Genomic DNA, 20,174 nt, shown 5'->3' with positions numbered 1-20,174 from the left:
AGAAAGCTGCATCTTCCTCCTCACTCTTTTCCATTTAATCTCTTTGGGAATAAAACAGTACAATATCGTTACTTACTAAAGTAGTTTTTTAAGAACACAGTGAGGTCATAAGAAATGCACTGAATTAAATGACCTCGATATTCTGATACATTTTATTGAAACAGATGGGTAAGTGTGTATTGTAAGTAATGAAAATGTATAATGTTGAAGTCTTGGTGAGTTTTCAGCAATTTACTGTAATTTAATGTAGAATATTGTGTTCTAAAGGTGTTTTTTACATTCATAGATCAGGAATTTAACCAAATAAAAGATGCAGTCAAGGTGAAAGAAAAGGCACATATGGAGGCAAACATGCACACTCATCCTAGATGACTAAGACGTGATTAACTTAGGTTAACTTAGGCTGGAGTTACATGTAGGAGTCTGCTATATGGGTGTCTGCGTTGTGGGTAACAGAGTTAAACACACCTGCCTCCTCTCAACAAGGCACCCTGGGGACCTGAGCATCAAGCTGAACGGTGACTCCAGTGCACTGAGTGTGAGGACAGAAACAGGTTCATGACAGCATCGTGCTTAATAAGAAGCTGTGCCACTTGAGACCTGTTGGACACTGTTGTGTGCTATTAGAAATCACACTGGCTGTGATGTGATGCTTGTAAAAAGTTCAGTTGATCTGAAACATTGTAAAATTAAAAGTGGAATGAAGAGCAAAATTAAACTATTGTTATCTTTTAAGAGAACCCTGTGAGACGTCATTAAGGAGACAATGACCTATAGTTTCTCCTGCCTCAGTTTTATGAGCTTCTCATGAGATGATTTGTTTTTATGCCTGTTGAATTGCTCTGTTGCAACCCTATTTCAGGCCGCCATAATCTCATTTCTAATTAATGTTGGACATTTTATGGATTTTCCAATTGTTGTTTTATCATCTTTAAAGCGCCCTGCAATTATTATCTCAAAAGAGCCACAAGAATAACGTTTAATTGTTTGCCCCTTCTGATTGGCCAGTCAGGATTTAAGAACACTTCACAAATTGCCAATAAACATGTACAACTTGTGCCTATGTGAGACAATGCTAAAACAAATTAGAGACCTCTGCCAATTTTATTGTTACTATTTGTACCTGTTTGATGTGGTATGTATCCGGTTGATGTCGTTATTACGTCAAATTGAAATTCAGAACTGTTTCTTCCTCGGAGTTTAGATGTTGTTATGAAGTCCGATTCTGCTATTCCAACGTAAACAATGAAGACATTTCGACAAACATATTGTGTCACTGGAGTTCATTGTAGTGGAAATACAATTCTGAATGGTAAGAAATTACATCTGGTTTCTGACAGTGGGCAAGAGGAGCATCCAACAAATGCTACGCACATAATGTGAGAGGTCGTTATGCCAGAATGCAGAGGAGCAGACTACAAACCAAGTTATGAAGAGACAAAGCATTGTTGATAGAGCAGGTATTGAGATGATAAACACACACTGCACAATCTAACACGCATGCACGCATGCACGCCACTCACACACACACACACGCGCGTCTAGTCCAGGAATTAGACAGACTGATTGGTGAGTGACAACTGAAATTGAATTTCTCTGCAGTGAGAGCCCAGAGGACTCAGGCGAGGGGGGCGCACACACACACATAAACACAAATGTGGGTATAGGCGTGCACGCACAAGCATGGAAAGGCGCACACACAAAAACACACACACAGCATGAACAATTACTGAATAATTGCTGGCACAAAGATGTATACTTTCTCTCAGTGTCAATCTCTTTCTCTCTCACACACACACACACACGCACGCACACACACACACACACACACACACACACACACACACACACACACACACACACACACACACACACACACACACACACACACACACACACACACACACACACACACACACACACAACACACACACACACACACACACACACACACACACACACACGTAAACTCCTATCCCCACAAGTCCCTCGTCTCCAATTTACTGCCAAAGCTGTCTCTTCAAAAAGCAAATCTCTTTTTTTCACCATTACAATGAGAATTGCATCTGGCAAATCCAAACAAAACCAAAAGTTTGAGAAAGGCCTTCATTATATTGCAGCCGGTTAGATGTGATTTGAATGGTGATGAATGAAAATGTCTATCTTGGAGCCAGAGAAGCAGCAACTCCCAATAGCCGGATTTGAAGTGTTTGTGATGTCCTTTAGACAAGTTGTTAAGCTCAATACGAAATGATGTGACTGAGATGAAACACATCAATGCTGGCGTTCATACTGACAGTTCTTACCAAATTCACAAAAATCATCATATTGTGGCTGCAGATGGCACAACACCCCACCTACTGTTTGAAAACAGCCCTAATTGTGGAAGGACCATCTTGAGATTGACCGCTTAGGACTAATCTTGGTCATGAGATAAAAGAACATCAAACATGGCCAGTGCCAGCTGGGTCCACAGGTCCCTCCACCCCGTCGGCGAGCCACCTCCCTGGGAGAAGAGTGGACCTATCGTTTGCACTGGCGGATTTTGAGTTGCAGCCATGGCGATCCGTCTCCGGAGTGGGAGACCTCCATCTCCCAGCGGCGGGGAGTGAGGCGGAAAGACAGCGGGTGCGCCATCTGGCCACCTCTTGTCTCATTTGTGGTCTGATAAACTGTAAGTTCATCAAATTCAGTGTCCCATATCATTATTTCCCAAGCTAGTGTAGACAAATGGGAGTGGGCGTGGTTTCATCTCTCAGCCCACACTTTTTTTTAGGATTTTTTCAAAATGATGCAGTGGGTGGACCAGACCTGAAGGTGTTGCGACACAGATATACAGCTGCACAGACACAGAAAGCAGCTGGATGATTATGATAGCAATATGCTACACAAGGAGGCCAGTGCATCAGAGACTTCAAGGCAACACGCATTGCAAAAGCAGAAAATTGAGGGAAAAATGACTTTATGCAAATGTTCTACCACGCAAAAGAGTGACACCTCAGATGAAACAATTGCATTTGCACTGAGTAAAAATTAAATTCCAAGTAGATCTGAATGCCTTAATCATGTGCTGAGCACAAACATGCCCCAAAAAACAGATAGTGAGAGTTAAAGGAGATACAGAGTCTGTTTTTGTTGTATTTGTATGTGAACGCTCCATCAGATGTCCCCAAAGACCTTTGCTTAATTAATCACGTTGCTCAATACATGCTAACAAGAACGGGGCTTTCGGTCTCCAGTAGTGTGCCCTGTATTGTGCACATCATAAGACTGCAGATAAGAGTATGCTTTGCCCTTTCTCTTCTTAAAAGGTCACTGAATCATAACAAAATAAGGGAGAAGGACAAAACAGCCAAGTTGAAGTGCATCGCAATCAGATATGAACTCATTGTTATTTGTTGTTTGTTTTATGTTCTACTGGACTTTTTTTTGTTGCTTTTAGGATAAATCATGTTCACCTGAGTTGCGATAACCTTGATCGCCTCACAGCACACAGGTGGTACTTAAGGAGGAAATTAATGTTGGCTCTACCAGCAATCATCGCACATCAATGCCGCTATTATTGATTTAAGTTAAAACCGTGTTTCACAGCTCAAAATGTCTGCTGTGAATAAAATGTCCGTCCAACAATAAAAAGGACCTTGTGTACGATCCACTGGGAATTCTAATAATGCCAATTGTTGGTTAGCGGACACTTCCACCTTCACCAACATGCCTCTGCTGATAACAGCAGTCTTCGAGGGATACACTTTGTTTTTTCTATTTTACAGTCAAACACAGCTGTAAACATTCTTTGAAATGCTAATAAAGTTGTTGTGTGACTTTTTTGATGAACCTTCAACCAAAAATCCCCTTATGTGTGAATGGAGAATGTACTGCAGGCTTGGTTTACAAGTGCAGCAGCCAGTGTGGGTTGTATACTACTTTTGGGTGGTAATAATGTTAACTTATCTTAACTGTAATGCATTGAAGCTCAAATGACTACTTGCAGTCTTTTGTCATTTGATATATGGAGCACCTGACTTCAACTGTTATAGTAACTGAGGGAATGTGTGAGACGCCGAGCTATAAAGGGGTATTGTTTTTCTCCTAAATGCTCTATATGCTATATCTCATGTTGCCCAAAAAACACAGTGTACAGTTTTTATATTGAGGTTTCTTTTAAGAAAATATGTTTGGGGGGATAAGCAGCCTTCCCCTCGATGAGGCAGTGAGAGAGACACCTCTCCAGGTCTCTGAGGACCTCTGAGGCTGAGGACAGGAGGGAGAAGATGAGCCTGGATGTTCATACACTATATTTAAACCACATGCAGACAGACACTTACTCAGCCCTCTCTGTTCTTCTCATTATTCCCTACTTCAACCCATCATCCCCACCCCTTGGCGTTCTTTCCTCCAGGCCTACATAGCAATCCAAAGTTTCTCGCTTTCTCTGGTTTGATTTTGTAATGCTTTGTTTTCTCCTTCTTTGTCGACCATACTGATCTTTACTCCGCCCGTCACTCTTTTTTTTTTTCAAACTTCTCCATGTACTGCTAGATTAATATCTGGGTGGCTGAATGGATGCTGTTGTATGATGACACACAGGATATTAATCTGCACAATACTTATTTCAAGAGCAGCGTAAAGCCTGTCAGCTGTGGGAAAACAGGCCCAAGAGAGCTAATGTATTTTTTTTATTAGTCATTGTGCCTTCTACAACATTGTTGTTCTTTACTTCTACAGGATTACTTTTTTCCCCTTTTCTTTTTAATTAGGAAGGCATTGTGGTCAACATGAAATAATAACAATGTTGAAGATGACTACGAGTATGAATGGGATGCAAACACTTTTAAACCCATAAATCACCCTGACCTGAACTCCTTCACTGACGACATGTTATTGATGAATACAAGAAAACTAACGAAACACTTGAATATAAATATAATGCAAGGGACACAGAATTGTTTATGCGTCACATAACATGGTTTCAGTTATTTGAGATTACCAGATTGGTGCATTTATGAAACATGCTTAGGTCTTTTTTTTGTTAAAGTTGCATCACGCTCACTCATATAGAATGAAACAAAAACAGTGTATGTACATACTTACTTGTATTAATGCACTTGTATCTTTATCCTCCCTGCCTTCCTTACGTCTCTGGGCCTCTCATACTGTCTCTGCTTTTCACACACACCATATAGCCTTTGAAATATTCTCTGCTCGTTCATGCTCAGTGCTGGCTGCATCCCCTCAGGCATATTTAGCTGCCTTTCCCCCATATTGTGAAGTCGCTTATTGGAACACAAGGCGTGATCTGGGGAGGCTTTACCAGAGGTTTGCAGAGGTCAAATCCTGCCTCATTTGCATATATGCTATCACAACGTTGTTCCTTGAGCCTCAAGGCAATGTGGGATATTAGACGTATGGGTGCTAAAATAAACACATACAGACGCTAGCATGACTCAGTACTAGTGTTCAGTATCAGATCAAAAGAAATCACTAGTTTGTCATGCCTACAGTGGCTGTTTACCCTTCACTGACTGCTGCTCCAAACAGTCAATATTCTTCCAGTATCTGGATTTTAAAAGCACAAAACCATTGTGTACCAAAGTGCTTTCCAAAAAGGTGCAAATAAAGCAGGGAGGAAAGAGGCACAGCGTGGGAAGCAAAAGCAATAATGAAACATAATGAAAATAAGGATGTAGTTAAAAAAAAACAAGGTAAAAGCAATAGAGCATAAAGAAGCCAATGAATAAGAATTTGGACTGATTCAGCTGATTTCTGTGTTTCACTCCATCACTGCTGCCACTGCCATGTTAAGGTTTGATTAGGTTCAGGCAAAAGATGGAAGTTGTGAATCAAAAAATGAAAAAAAATCAAATCAAATCGTGACAGTTAGAAAACAGAAAGTGAAGCATTACCTTCCAAAGTTTTGAGGCTCTATAGTATGTTACATTACTCTTGCCTTTTTCTCTTGACAGACATGGAGTAATTCACTCATCCACCAGAGGTCCATCTCAATTAAAGGTAAACACAGGCTATACTCGGCAGGGGAACCATAAAGCTATGCTAAACCAGGACCACTGGAGACCCTAAGTGGTGGAGCAAAGCAGCCCGGCAGTAGGAACACAGTAACATTCCTTTAGCGATCAAAGAGCTTTAGATTCATTTCATTTTAGTCCATATTATGTAGAGGGATTATATAAAAGCATGTACATTAACAAATTAGTGTTTCCAGAAATGTGGTCTTGAATGAGTGCACAAAAACAAATCTCTGACAATGACAACTTGAAGAATCAAAGGAAATTAAAAAAAAGAAATATGTTTGAGCACTACTGCTGAACAATTCACAATTTAAGTTTCTTACTAATCAGTGCCGTGACAAGTTCACTAACAATATTGCAACTTCACGTTGATAGTCGACGCCATTAATTGGATAGGATCACATTAAAAAGAAGGACGACATCCACATGATATACTGAGCAACTGTAATTATAGTATACACACAAGTGTGTGAACACACACCTCTCACACACACACACACACACACGTCATTCACACACACCTGTCACTCTCTCGCTCTCGCTCTCACACACACACACACACCTCACACACACACACACACACACACACACACACACACACACACACACACACACACACACACACACACACACACACACACATATACACACCCGCACGCCTCTTACCGGAGTGAAGTTCATGACTTTGAGGATCCAGATGGTCAGCGCCAGGTTGACAATCATGGTGACGAGAAGGAGGAGGATGAAGAAGTACAAGCATCTCTTCCTCCAGCCGTAGATTCCCACTGCTGGGTAAACCTGGGCGCCGCACACCGACGCCCCCCGCTGGTGGAGCGGGTTGGGCTGCGCCGCAAGGATATACTGCTCCTGGGTCATCTGAAAGGGACACAAACATCAGACTTTTCTTAGTCGTATCCTTATGGTCATCATTCGTAGTAGTGGTAGTAGTATAAGTATGATTTGTATCTGCACAGATACTAGACACTGCTTTGCCTCCCTTTTTTTCATGCATTCAGAGCATACTAAGTTTCGGTCATGGTTTTGGGGAGGATGGAAACATCATTGAACAGGGGAAAATAAAGAAGAAAAGCAGAGCCGCATCGAGAGGTAAAAAAGAGAACGACCGAAGCATGATAAAAATGAGGTGGAGCGGTGAAGTGGAAAGATAGCGCGGCATCGAGAAGTAAGAGATAGAAGGGGAGGATGGAGGGAGAGAGAGAAGGGGGAGATAAGACAGCAGAAGAGGACAGAGTCCATTAGTTGTAGTGCAGCAGGAGGAGTCATTGGTGGTAAGAGATATGGACACTGGCTCCAAGGCACCACTATCTCTGTCCATCTACGACTCTCTAACTCTCTCACAATGCTCTCTCTGCCTCCAATTCTCTCTCTCTCTTGCTCCTTAATTCACTTCCTATCTCGCTTCTGCACCTCTCTCCCTCTTTATCGGTCTCTCTCTCACACACACATTATGTCTTTATTTGCTGAGGCTGCATGACCTTAACACCTCACTGACTGTTGCCCCACCCCCATGCCATGCTATTTCCTCCATATAGTCTCACATGATGATACCAACAAGCATTGATGGGAAACAAAAATGCTGACTATTGCTTTGCCTGCAGAAAGAAAGAAAATGCAGACTTGGCCTGTTCAACTTTTGTTGGGTTTTCAGTAGAGTCTCTGAAGCTAATATCAATCCGTAATCCATGTCTCCACATGGGTGCGGTTTCTCTCATACAGAAAAGCAAAGCCCAAGGTCTTCTTGAGCTACTGTTGTCATGACGACACATTAACACCTTTAAAAATGTCAAAACGTCACTTGCCGTTAGGAGTTTTGAGATCGAGGGTGGAATCTAATCTGACCACAAACACTGCAGGATGTTCCTGAACCATTACACTCTACCATCAAAATGGACTTTGAAATCCATAGCCTATATTTTTTATCAACTATTCCCAAATTTATTATCTATTTAAAACAATTATCTATGATCACTTTGCAGAAAACTGTTCGAGGTATACACACACACACACACAAACACACACACACACACACACACACACACTCACATGCACACACGCTGCTATTGATTCAATGTGCATGCTTAATACTGAGATGCAATTATCACCAGCCCATTGCTCTATTCCACAGCAGCACTATTGATTCATAAGCATCGTATCTGACAAACATTGAGCCCTCTCCAGTGTGGGGGCAGGGGGGGTATGTTTTTGCATGGATGTTTCTCAAGGGTAAGAATATTAATCAGCAAAAGAACCAACGTCAGCTTTAAAATTATTATTATTTCTTTTCTTTATTTATTATGATTCAGAAACATTTTTGTTGCCAGGTAGGTTTTCACACTATACAAGTAATTTGTATTGGTGTTTTAGTGCACAATAATACATACTAATAATCATCCACAATTGGCTTTGAAATAAATAATTTGGTGTCACTTGAAGATTATGTGTGGTCACTTTTTTCAATTACTCAATTACTCCTCAATTGCATCCTGCATGCGCCGTCACTGACTCATCCATCGTGTTGCGTAGGCATTTGTTCCGTGTGTCTCATTCCACTCATGGTTATCAATCTAGCTCAGCATCTTGACAAAGTCGTATTTTCTCCTCCCCCATAGTCCCCCAATTAACGTGTATCGTATTCGTCATACTTGTGTCACCCTTTGCTTGCATCTCATTCCTCTTTCATTGCTTTCTTTCTGCACCTTTATTCATTTGTCCTCTCATCTTTATTTGCCATTATTATTTCTCTCTTTCTTTTAAGTCATTGCCTTCCCCCTTAATTTACATTTAAAGCATCTGTCATGGCTCTCGCTCTCCCCCTCACCCATTACACATCCATCAATTTATCTTATCTCAACTTCATACCACTCTCCATCTTCACAGTCTTTCTTCTCCGGGTTTCCTCACTTGCCTCATTTAATTCTTCACTTCCACTCTCTGTTCTTAACTGATCCATTTGGTTCCCCGTCTTTTCCTCCTTACCTTCCTCTGTCCTCCACTCATCCCTCCTTCCCTCACTCTTCCAATGCATTTCTTAGATTGAACATTAATCAATCCCATGGTGCACCACAGCCCGGAGACCCTGCACAGCATGCCCTAACTTTATCAACATCATAATGTCTTGACAGCCATAAAAACAGCCGCTATTAGAGCCGTGTCACCATGGTTACCATTACAGTATACCGTCACCTGTGATCAAACAATGATCTCAGGAGAACCATACTCTAAATTAGATTTTATATTAGGTATATAAATGGGATGATTTTTCGTTTTTTCCCGATATGGTGTTACACGTAGAGGTCAGTCAACTGTGACTTCTACGTCATAAGACGAAAACAAATAAAGAAAAATATAAATAACTATAAATATAGATATAGATCACATAAATATAAATATCAGTTTGCCTGACTATGTGCAACTCTGCAAAATGGAAAGTAGCACATTAAGGCACAAAAAAAGCCACTGAAACCACAACATTTATATATGTATACGGGTTTACTTTCCACTACAGGGATTGGTCACGGTGACCATCAGGGTAACACATGACACTAGGACATAAAAACAACATGTCGATGTGGTTAAACACATCAATATGTGACCAACCTGCATGAGCAGACACGATAACACACTCACACGCGGTATCCCTGCATGGCACCAGACTGAAGCTGAGCTCTTTACTTTGAGGATTAGATGGTAAAAATATGAGAGAACATGAAAAAGACAATCAGGGAGAAAATGAAGAAAAGGGAAATTGATATGACCGTGACCCATGCACATAGACTTATTCACCCCCGCGACACCTCAAAATGAAAACATTACTCTGATAAGAGCTAATAACAAGAGATGAGAGGACAGGATACATTACTTGAAAGGTTTTTTTTTATTATCTTTCAAGCAGCTCAATTTCACATGAAATTTAGAATGTGTTATGAGAAACTAATCATACATTTGCCATCATATGACAAGTCACAGGAGTTCCTTGCAGTGAATAAAAAAAACATGGTTTGGTTCAGGCTGGAAGCAATATGACTAAGGATATCACTATAATGATGGCAATGTAAAACTTCATTATGAAGAGCGTTTCAGTCGCCTGCTGTGATTGTAGTCCCATGGGCATTCCCTTTTTTGATGTGAACTTAAGCTTCTCTTCCATGAGACATTTCAGAAAAGACACTGATGCACGATGTCATCCTCTCATTATGCAACCCGGATGAACGGTAATGCATGTGGGAGGTGAAGTACGTGACAGATTCGGCTTGGTGGACGTTGCAAAAAAAAAAAAAAAGAGACAGAGTTGGCGTCGACACACACAGGTGCTGCCTCATCATGTATGTGAAAGCAAGATAAATTTGTCATAAATTGGTGGATACGGATGAATTTTGACGAATAGAAAAATGGACGGATGGACTTGAAGTCCCAAAGTCAGACTGCTGAAGGTCTCGCTTCATAATATCAAAGTGCAAACAGCATGGCCGATTGGTGCTGCTGCTGACCGTGACGCGGTGGGTCCGCCCCGATGTGTCTGTCAGCGTGTGGGCACCACGCCGCACAGCTCTCCTCTCATCTGCTTATACTCAATCAATACCGGCGCTTCAACATCGCTCCACTTCTGAGGGCTTTGACATTCTCTCTCTGTCGCTCCCTTTCCCTCGGCCTCTTTAGTGCGAGCTTTGGGGGAGAGCATTAACCCTGTGCGTAGTTGAGTGAAGATCAACCACTGTGGGTTTTCTTCCTCTAACAGTGAACATGATATCTGTCGATTTGAGATATCGACGAGCATTTCTGAAATCTGTTCAGCAAGTTATTATGCAGGTATTATTGTTTGATTCACACAGAGCAGTATGTGTGGAAGTGCTGGATGTCCCCATCTATGCAATTATTTACTTTTTAACTTGTAAATAGAGTGGCGAAACAAATCACAGGCCTTATTTTCTTATTTGCGCATTATTGACTGGGATGTTATTGTGTTTAAATATTAACTAAAGATCAATGATTACCCCAGATATTCAAAGGGTTTTGGTACCTCTATTTCCAGTCAAGGGAGAGGCTAGTCCAAACTCATCCAGGCACAACATGTTCCCAAACATGTTTCTTCAAACTATGACTTTCAAAGTGCCCCTGGCTTGTAGCTTCAGTTTTGGACGTGCCAAGAACAGAAGCTCGTTACCAGCATTGTGTCTTTTAAAAAGGAAATGAGGTTTAAGTATTACAACTTAGTCTGGGTTAGGAAAAGAGCATTTTCATGTTAACTTGACTGACTCATGTGACTAACGATTCACGGGAATAACAATACTAACAAACCATCAGAGAAAAATAAGTCATCATTGACCATCTATCTATAATCTATAATTATCTATAACAATTTACAATGAATAATTTAGAATTATTATAGCAATATATAACTATTGATTATTCCCTTACTCTTAAATCAGGCATAATCATGACATCATCAATTCAGTATCTCTCAGATGAATGGACAATCACCATTCAAATTCTAATATCAATTCTAATGACAATACATAACCCTTTCATTACCATATTTTGCCTTTCTAGTTGCTAATTTGGCCGATTTCCTTTTGTTTGTGAGGGATATGTTTCATCATATTTTGTGAAATTATATTTAAAAATATCTTTCACATTATTCTGTGGAGAAGCAGTCAGTTCTATTGGTAAAATGAATGTTAAGATACACAAATAGAAACAAGAACTGCAACAGTGTTCAAGGCAGGTGTGCATATGTGTGACGAAAGGCTCAACAAGGGATTTCATCTCCAATACCTAAACGTGAAACAAAGTGTTTGTGTTCCAACCCACGTACGCATGTGTGTGTGTGTGTGTGTGTGTGTGTGTGTGTGTGTGTGTGTGTGTGTCTGTTAAACCACTAAGCCAACTGAATTGGGTGAGCTCTGTGTTGGTTGTAAGTTGTTGGTTTGGACAGCCTGCCATCCCTCTCTGTCACTGTGGGCACTCAGGTGTTCAGCCAGTGAATGGATCTCACACACATTCACACACACACACTGACACACACTCACACATGTAAACGTGCACACAGTCTGGAAAAAAAAATCCCCACAAGCAACAAGCAAACACAAAGATAGACGGACAAAAATCACACTGCAGCTACATGCACCAGCAAACACACAAACAAAGCATGCATACACACTTGAACAGACACCTGAATACGCCACACACACACACACACACACACACACACACACACACACACACACAAACAGGGCTCCTGTGCAGTGAGGCATTCAATATTCAAACAGATTTACGAGGTTCTGCTGCAGGCCTAGTGTAAAAAGAGAAGACTTAAAATGATAACTCTTTCCCTCCCTCCCTGTCTCTCTCTCTCTCTCTCTCTCTCTCTCTCTCTCTCTCTCTGACCCTCTCTCCCCCTCTCTCTCTCTCTCTATGCCAAAAGCACAACAGCTGTCCCATATAAAAAACCTAAAACAGACAGATAGAGAGGACACAGGGATAGCTGCATTGGAGAGAAGGACAGCAACCAAGAAAAAGAAAAGGAGATAAAAAGTAGAAAAATGTGTGGTAGCTGATTGACGAAGTTATGGTATTTTGGGTGTGGTGGCCTTTGTGCCTAAGTGACCTTCAAAAGGACAACCCATGCTACAGTGAAGCTCCAGCTTTTTAATGTAAACAATACTGGTCCAAGACGAAAGTAAACGTTTCCCAAAACTAAAACCATATACTTTGCTTATTCTGTATTAAAAGATATGTGCAGTTTTTATGTTACTGGTTTCAAGATATATATCCTTAACAAAAATGATATCCTTTTCAAGATGATGGCATTAGCGTTTCCTAAATACAAGCACATTTTCCAACATATTAAGACAAGAAATCTTACATATTTCCTTGCACTATGTATTTGTTGTTGCTGAACTGGTTTGAAGATGTGGGTTCTTTGAGACAAAATGTTTTTACTGATTTTGAAAAATTGAAAGTCAAATGTTCTTGTTCTGTTGGCGGATAATTTAACGCATTTGAAGTAATACAGTATTTCCTTAATTGTGTTGCTTTTTTCCGGCTTTTTGCAGTGTATGATTAATTATATACAAACAGTAAATAACAACAAAAATAACAGTGTAGGGTATTCATCCAGAAGTGGAACCCGGGTTTTCTTTCTTTTGCAAATTAATGCTAAGTACCATTCAGCACCATACTGAAACATGGGTTGTTTTAAGCTGTTTCAACAAACTTGCCTCACTGTGGTCTTTCTGAAGAGTACAACCTCCTTCATCTGATGTTGGTGTTTGTTGAAAGACTGCGTTGGTGCTAAAGGGGTTGATTTATACTACTTTCTCTATTTATCAAGGCTGCAGAGTGAAAAGTTGTTCTCATTAGTCTCTCACTAGATTTAACTCCATACAATGATGTCTTTCGCATTTTCAGGACCCAAAGAGACTAATTAGAAGATCATGGAAATGGAAAGAGAAAATCACAGAAACCAGATGAGAGAGATACAGTGTAAAGATTGAAGAAAAAAAAGGGGAAAGCTCAGGAAATATATAGAGATCCTGGTGTTGTTTGATTGGCAGGTTCACTGCCCACATCAGTCCCAAACCTGGTAGGAAAGCTTCCTCACTATGGACCAGTTGGCATCTCATTGTATTTTCCAGCCATATGCTGCTATGAATGGTATTTGGCTGCGCGGGTGGTTGGAGGATGAATGGGTTTTTAAACCGCTTGGTTGCTCAAAATTGATTGAAAATCAATGCCATATTTTGCCACTTTCCAACAGCAGAAGTGGATGCATATTGGCAGGCAGAGACTTATAACTACAATCAGAAGGAAACCTTTAGCAAACAACACAAAAGATGGACAGTGTAGCTGTGTTTTTAGACTCAACTTTAGTTTCATTATAGAGGAGTTTCCCACTAACTCATCTTATATTTGAAAGGATGTAAGATGTCTGTCAAAATAATAATCACTGTATGTGCCCTACAATTGGAGTTGATTTAGTCTGTGTCGAAGTGTTTGCTTTCACTTGCCTGTAGAATATTAAGGAATAATAGTAATGATAGCCGAAACAAAGTGAAACTGATGGCTAGAGTGAGTAAGTAGAGTACCTGGATGGGATGTGACCATGCACACAGTTTAGGAGGTATGACATTCATCATGCTTCTCTCTTGTTTGTTTGTAGCTCACACTCAGTGGATTGATATAGGTATGATATTCATCAAGAAACACCATGACATTTCTACTCTTGAACATGTATAGTAATATTTGCTGTGTGTATATCTTCTTTTGCTGTGATTACGTGAGATAACCGTACACACCAGTAACAAAAAAAAAAAAAAAGAGTGTTATGGTGGGGTCTTGAGAATCGGTTCAGAATGAGTAAAATAAGCATATAATATGGTCACAGTATGTCTTCATTTAAAAAAATCTAAAAAATCAAATGTGAATTGTGTTCTCATTGATTGCTTTGGGGAGTATTCATTTGTGGTGGTTTAAACAGTGCATGAAATCCCAATGGTTCAGCGCTGGTTCATAGCAGTGTTTCAGCACCACGGACAGCTCTGACGTCTATGCTGGGCGACGAAGAGGTTTTTCCATCGAGCTGAAACAACATCTGCTCGTCTAATATTGTGAGGGATTTTTTTCCGCGTGCTAACAATGTGACAAATCTGCAGAACAAAGCTTGTTCATACGTTTTTGTTGAGCCTTAGTGCTTTATTGCAGTCAGCTCTTTGTCCTACAAATACCCGCGGTCACCCAGAGTCTCTGGTTGCAAACTTGCGCACTGCTCTGATGCATACCTTCGTCACGCAGAGGCATCTAACAACACAATGGGAGTATTGTATTGGCACATTATCCACAAATCCACGTGTTCATGTGCACATGCAGTGCGACGTGACTCTGCAAAATAATGGCACATTCTGCTTGTCATTACGTGGGCCTTATTGAGTACGATCTCCAGAGTTCCAATGCTGTTAAGTGCTGCCTGTAGATGTATGAACTCCCATGGGGTTAGCGGTTTCTCTCTCTCTCTCCCTCGCTTTCTGTATCACTCTCTGACATCATGTATATTTGGCTCTCTCCCCTTGAATTCAGTTTCAGCCCCATTCTTGATCTTCCAATATCGCTGACTTCTTTTTCTCAGCCCCCTCCCTTTTCCTTCCCTCTGGCATGCTGCCTCCTGCTGAGTCAGTATCTGTCAATCAAAAAGCTGCCACTGTTAAACACCGACAACAACAAAAACAGACTTGAGCTGGAGTATTTCAACCTCCTGATGAGATGGATAGAACACTTGGTGGAAAGATAGTTTGCTGGCCTTGTAGCCTGATTTTTGCAACTCTTTCAAACTGACAACAGAGGCTAATGAGTGAGTCTGCTGTCTCCTGGTGTATCCTGATGTGACACCACCTACACACCGTAGGTGGTGTCACATCAGGATACACAACACAAAGCTGAAGATTATTTCATACGACAATAATATGGGTATTGCTCATCAAATACGTATTTCTCAATAATAAAAAAATCATAGCATGATTCATAACCATCGCAAGTTGTCGTGAGCACATGATTAGTCCCAATTATAGCAAATAGAAATACGAAATTCTAACTTCATTATTACTGCGGGAGTCAATTATCCCTGATTAACATAATGGTGCGTTATATGAGATGCCATAGGCGACAGCAAACACTCAATATCATATAATGTTCCAGACGAAGAATGGCTTTAAAAGGAACTAAAATAATAATTTCTGAAATAAATAATTGACTTTACAGAAATTCACCTTGTGAAGCCTGATTCATGCCAGTCTCTATTACTTCTTTTTAGACATGTAACCTGCTTGCAAGGTTCCTTGAAAAATCCTCGAAACACAGGCCTGTGTTTCTGAGTCATGCAACCCATTTGCAACCACAAAAACATGTCGACTCATCGCTCCACTGTCACACAAAGTCAACTGTTGCATTGAAAGCTATTACAAAGAAGCAGTCTCTACTAAATCAATGTGATGTGGTTCCGACAGGAGATGTCATACTTCAGCTACAGACCCAGTAACATGATGATGGGCAGAAAGAGAGAGCGAGAACAGGAGTAGCACAGTTGCTTGTGGGGGTTGTTACAGTGGAGGAGATAAGTGCAGTGACTTTGAAAAAGAGAAGAAAACTCTCTATCCCCTACTGTGTTAGTTCTCAGAGGGGGTAGAACAATGGTAGAGACGCCTGCGTGAGTTTATGTGTGCGTCTGAGATAGTGACACTTAAGAGAGGGAAATACAGGGAGGAATCACACAGAGAGTGGGGAGAAAAAGACGTTTTCCAAGGGCGGGCACGCCGTGAGAGATGTGATGGACGCCTGCTCTAAGTGCGTCACATGCCTGAGCGTATATGTGTGAGTAAATCGTTCCCGGTGACAGAATCAGCACACAGGCTTTATGACCCTGCTCAGTGAGTTGGCCTCCTCCATTATTGCCACACACACACACGCTGTTTGAATACATTACTGTAAAAGTGTTTCAAACTTCTACTTTAACACTGTTAGTTAAACGGAGAATCTAAGCGTGCTGGTTTCGTAGAGCTTAACATGATGTACGCATCATTTGAATGCGACCTCATGATCCTCTCTGTCACGATCAACGCAAGGCAAGTTTATTTGTAGAGCACATTTTAACAACAAGGCAATGCAAAGTGCTTCACATAAAACCATTAAAAGCATCAAAACATAATGCAAAAGAAAAAAGCAATTAAGAACATCCATTAAAACATTTAAAACAGTCAAAAAGCAAGAAATAGAATAAAAGTTGCAATGCAGTTCAAAATAAATAAATAAAATGCAGTAGTGAGATGCAGAACCTATTCAATTAAAGGCAACAGCAAACGCAAAAGTCTTGAATCTGGATTTAATGGAGTTGATGGTCTCTGCAGACCTGCAGCTTTTAGATATGTTCCAGACATGTGGAGCAGAAGAACTGAACGCTGCTTCATGTTTAATTCTGACTCTTGGAACAGAAAGTAGACCAGTCCCAGACGACCTGAGGGGTCGGGGTGGTCCATAAGGTCACAGCAGATCACAAATGTATTTAGGCCCTAAACCATTCAGTGCTTTATAAACCAGCAGCAGGATTTTAAAATCTATTTTTTTTGGACAGGAAGCCAGTGCAAAGACCTCAGAACTGGAGCGATGTGATCCACTTTCCTGGTCTTAGTGAGGACTCAAGCTCCAGCTTTCTGATTGACTTTTTACAGAGACCTGTGAACGCACCGTTACAGTAGTCGAGTCTCCTGAAGATAAATGCATGGACAAGTTTCTCCAAATCCTGTTGAGACATAAGTCCTCTAATCCTTGATATATTCTTCAGGTGAAAGCAGATAAAGCCCTAATAACCCTAATCTGACAAAAAAAACGCAGTGTGCAATGCAAAAATGCCTGTGTTTCTAAAAGATGACGCTGCACATGATTCTTCTTTTATCTTCATGATTGCTGCTTCGTTTCACTGTCTTCGTGTCCTTTTACCTGTGTTCTGCCCCCACTCCTCTAGTTGTCCTCTTACTTCATTTCAGCCTTCTCTAAAGAGTTTACAGAAAGAAACCCAATCAAAGCCTAGTTTTTATTTTGTTTGACATTAAATTAGAACAAATGATGCCTATCTATTAACACTAAAATACAGACTCCACGTTTTTGTACTGGCCACAAAAGCAGATTTGTATATGAAGTCAATGCATAGAGTGGATCAATTCCTATCCCTTGCATGCCACAATCACCATGGAGACCACAAAGCACAAACTATTACAATAGACTGTTTACAAAAAGCACTCAACACACTGCATGCTAAATTGTTTACATGAAGCACCCTCCATCCCACCTTCAAGCATATCTCTTTATCTCCCTCCATCACCGTTGGCATCATTCACTCTACTTGCATTTCTTTCTGACTTCTAATTGAGTTGTGTGTTGTCCGCCCAGCAGCCCTACTCAAAGCTCCCTTTCATGGCTTTGACCAAAGAGTGATGTGTGTGATGTATGTCCAGCAGTCACTCATGTCCAAGTCCCTCTATGGGGCACTCATATATCGACCCCTGGGTCCTGCACAGTATAATAGAAGGAGCGGAGACTGGCTGACAAAGAGGGGATGGAAGAGAGAGAGTAGGAGAAAAGCTGGGAGATAAAGACATTGGTGAGAGTGAGATTTGCTGCATGTGACTGAAGGTATCCAGGTCTCTCTCTCTCTCATTCAATCGTCTTTCTTTCTGCCATCGTTTCCTTCCACACACCGTCCAAAAAGCATCGCTCAGCTGGCTGAATGCGTTTGCTTTGAAATGGCTCTTCCAACCACTTCTGTCTAATGTCATAATAATATTGTGGCTTTTCATTAAATTCCAGGGACAATAACAATAACAGTTCATTAAAAAAGCATCCCCAAAACAAACACAGTAATAATGAACGCATTGCAAACTCTCTCAAGGATAGTAATGTATCTAACTAAATGCTGTTTAGTATTGTGCTACATGTTGCTACAAAATGCAACATTTACCTCACAGTATTCACTGTCCCCTACGTGGGTGTATCAGCAGACCACTTTCAAAAACACAGACTTTAACTTTGTAATCCTTTATAAACAAGTAAATGTAAAATGTTTGGTGAAAAACACCATTAAATTCAAAGTGAGAAACAACATCAATTACATATTTCTTTCTTTCTTTCCTCCTTTCCCTGTCGATAATGAGCCAAACAAACAAACATTGCTGTCTGTGCTTGTGTGCAGCTTTGAGGATGTGTGTCAGTGTTTTCTTGCATACTGACAGTATGTAGTACATCAGGTTAGAAGGATATGGGCGTTAAAGACAAACACACTCAAACACATATTGATGAATGCCGTTGCTTAACTCAATTGCTGGATGCACACATACCATGGGTTGCTAGTGTGTGTGTCAGCAAAGCGGTCAGAGCTGAGTTGCAAAAACTGACATGGGGCGATGGCCCGATGGATGGAAATAAATGAGCTGAAACAGAGGTCAGGAGAAACCATTTCCATCAAATGTAGTTACACACTAAAGAGAGACACAACGTACTTAATCCAGCAATATCTGAGTGATTTCACTAAAAGGATCTAGAAGCATTTTGCACAATATTCCAATGAAACATAACATGTTCAGAAGACAGATCATCAGGTTGGCATCATTATCTTCAATGCTCCATGGTAATATGTTAGCATGCGTGGTATATGGAACAAAAGAACTGTTTGCATTATCCAAAGTAAGATGATTCAACATGTACACTGTACATTTTGTCTGATCTATATTGATTTTGCTAAAAAAATGTTTTGCTAAAAGTCATTAAATCAATTAAGTGGATATAGACAGGCTAGAATTATGTAAGAGCATCCACTCTGCAGCTTTATACATCCGTCTTTTATAAACAGATGGTAACAACAATCTAACCCTCACCTTGTGGCAATACATTTGTCTACTGCAGTATCATTTAGGGCTGCAGTATTTTCATCATTAATAAATCTGAGGATTGTTTTCTCAATTACTCAAATAATAGTTTCGTCTAGAAAACACAAGAAAACTATAAAGTCGAAGTTAATGCCATCAAATATCTTTTTTGTCAAAACCGAAAACATATTTAGTTTACAATCTTTTTAAGAAACTGAAACAAGTAATGTGTTATCGTAATAGTTGCTGATCTAATTGCACGTAATGAGAAAAGCAGTTAGCTTGGAGCAAGAACGCCAATTGACCGGAGGCACATGAATAACTTTAGTGTTTGGTTACTCCATTATACGCTTTAACTTCAGGTGACCAAGTGACTTAGTGTGTTTAAATGACTGTGCGTCTCTACCTACATCCAAAACATTGGACAGACACACACACAGAAATACACTTAATTCTCAAAACAACAAACCCGACATGCAGCATTGACCTGTGCCTGCTGTTACTGTGGTGATATGATTTATTAATTAGTCTGCTGTTTGATTGGCTTGTTAAAGGACACATCTCACAAGGTACTTGTGATGTATCACCGACACCAATCACCTCACAAACACACACACAGGTGAGAGTGACCACGCCACGCATGCAACGCTACAGATAGTGTTGCACTTCAACAGCATGGAACCTGCGTATCCCACAAGCCACCGGCACTGTGCTCATTTTGAAT

General features: G+C 40.5%; 1 protein-coding gene across 4 annotated transcripts in view; it reads right to left on the bottom strand.

Moving 5' to 3' along the window:
- Positions 1-20,174, bottom strand: part of LOC117731405 (zeta-sarcoglycan) — a 283,875-nt gene that overhangs the window by 121,060 nt on the left and 142,641 nt on the right. For all 4 annotated transcript variants that reach the window (XM_034533761.1, XM_034533778.1, XM_034533752.1 and 1 more), the window contains one exon: positions 6,693-6,902. In XM_034533761.1, coding sequence (XP_034389652.1) covers positions 6,693-6,902 — 210 coding nt within the window. The remainder of the gene's footprint in view (positions 1-6,692; positions 6,903-20,174) is intronic.

This window comes from Cyclopterus lumpus, chromosome 1, assembly GCF_009769545.1.
Source record: "Cyclopterus lumpus isolate fCycLum1 chromosome 1, fCycLum1.pri, whole genome shotgun sequence".
NCBI lineage: Eukaryota > Metazoa > Chordata > Actinopteri > Perciformes > Cyclopteridae > Cyclopterus > Cyclopterus lumpus.
This window is presented reverse-complemented; position numbering and strand designations above follow the sequence as displayed.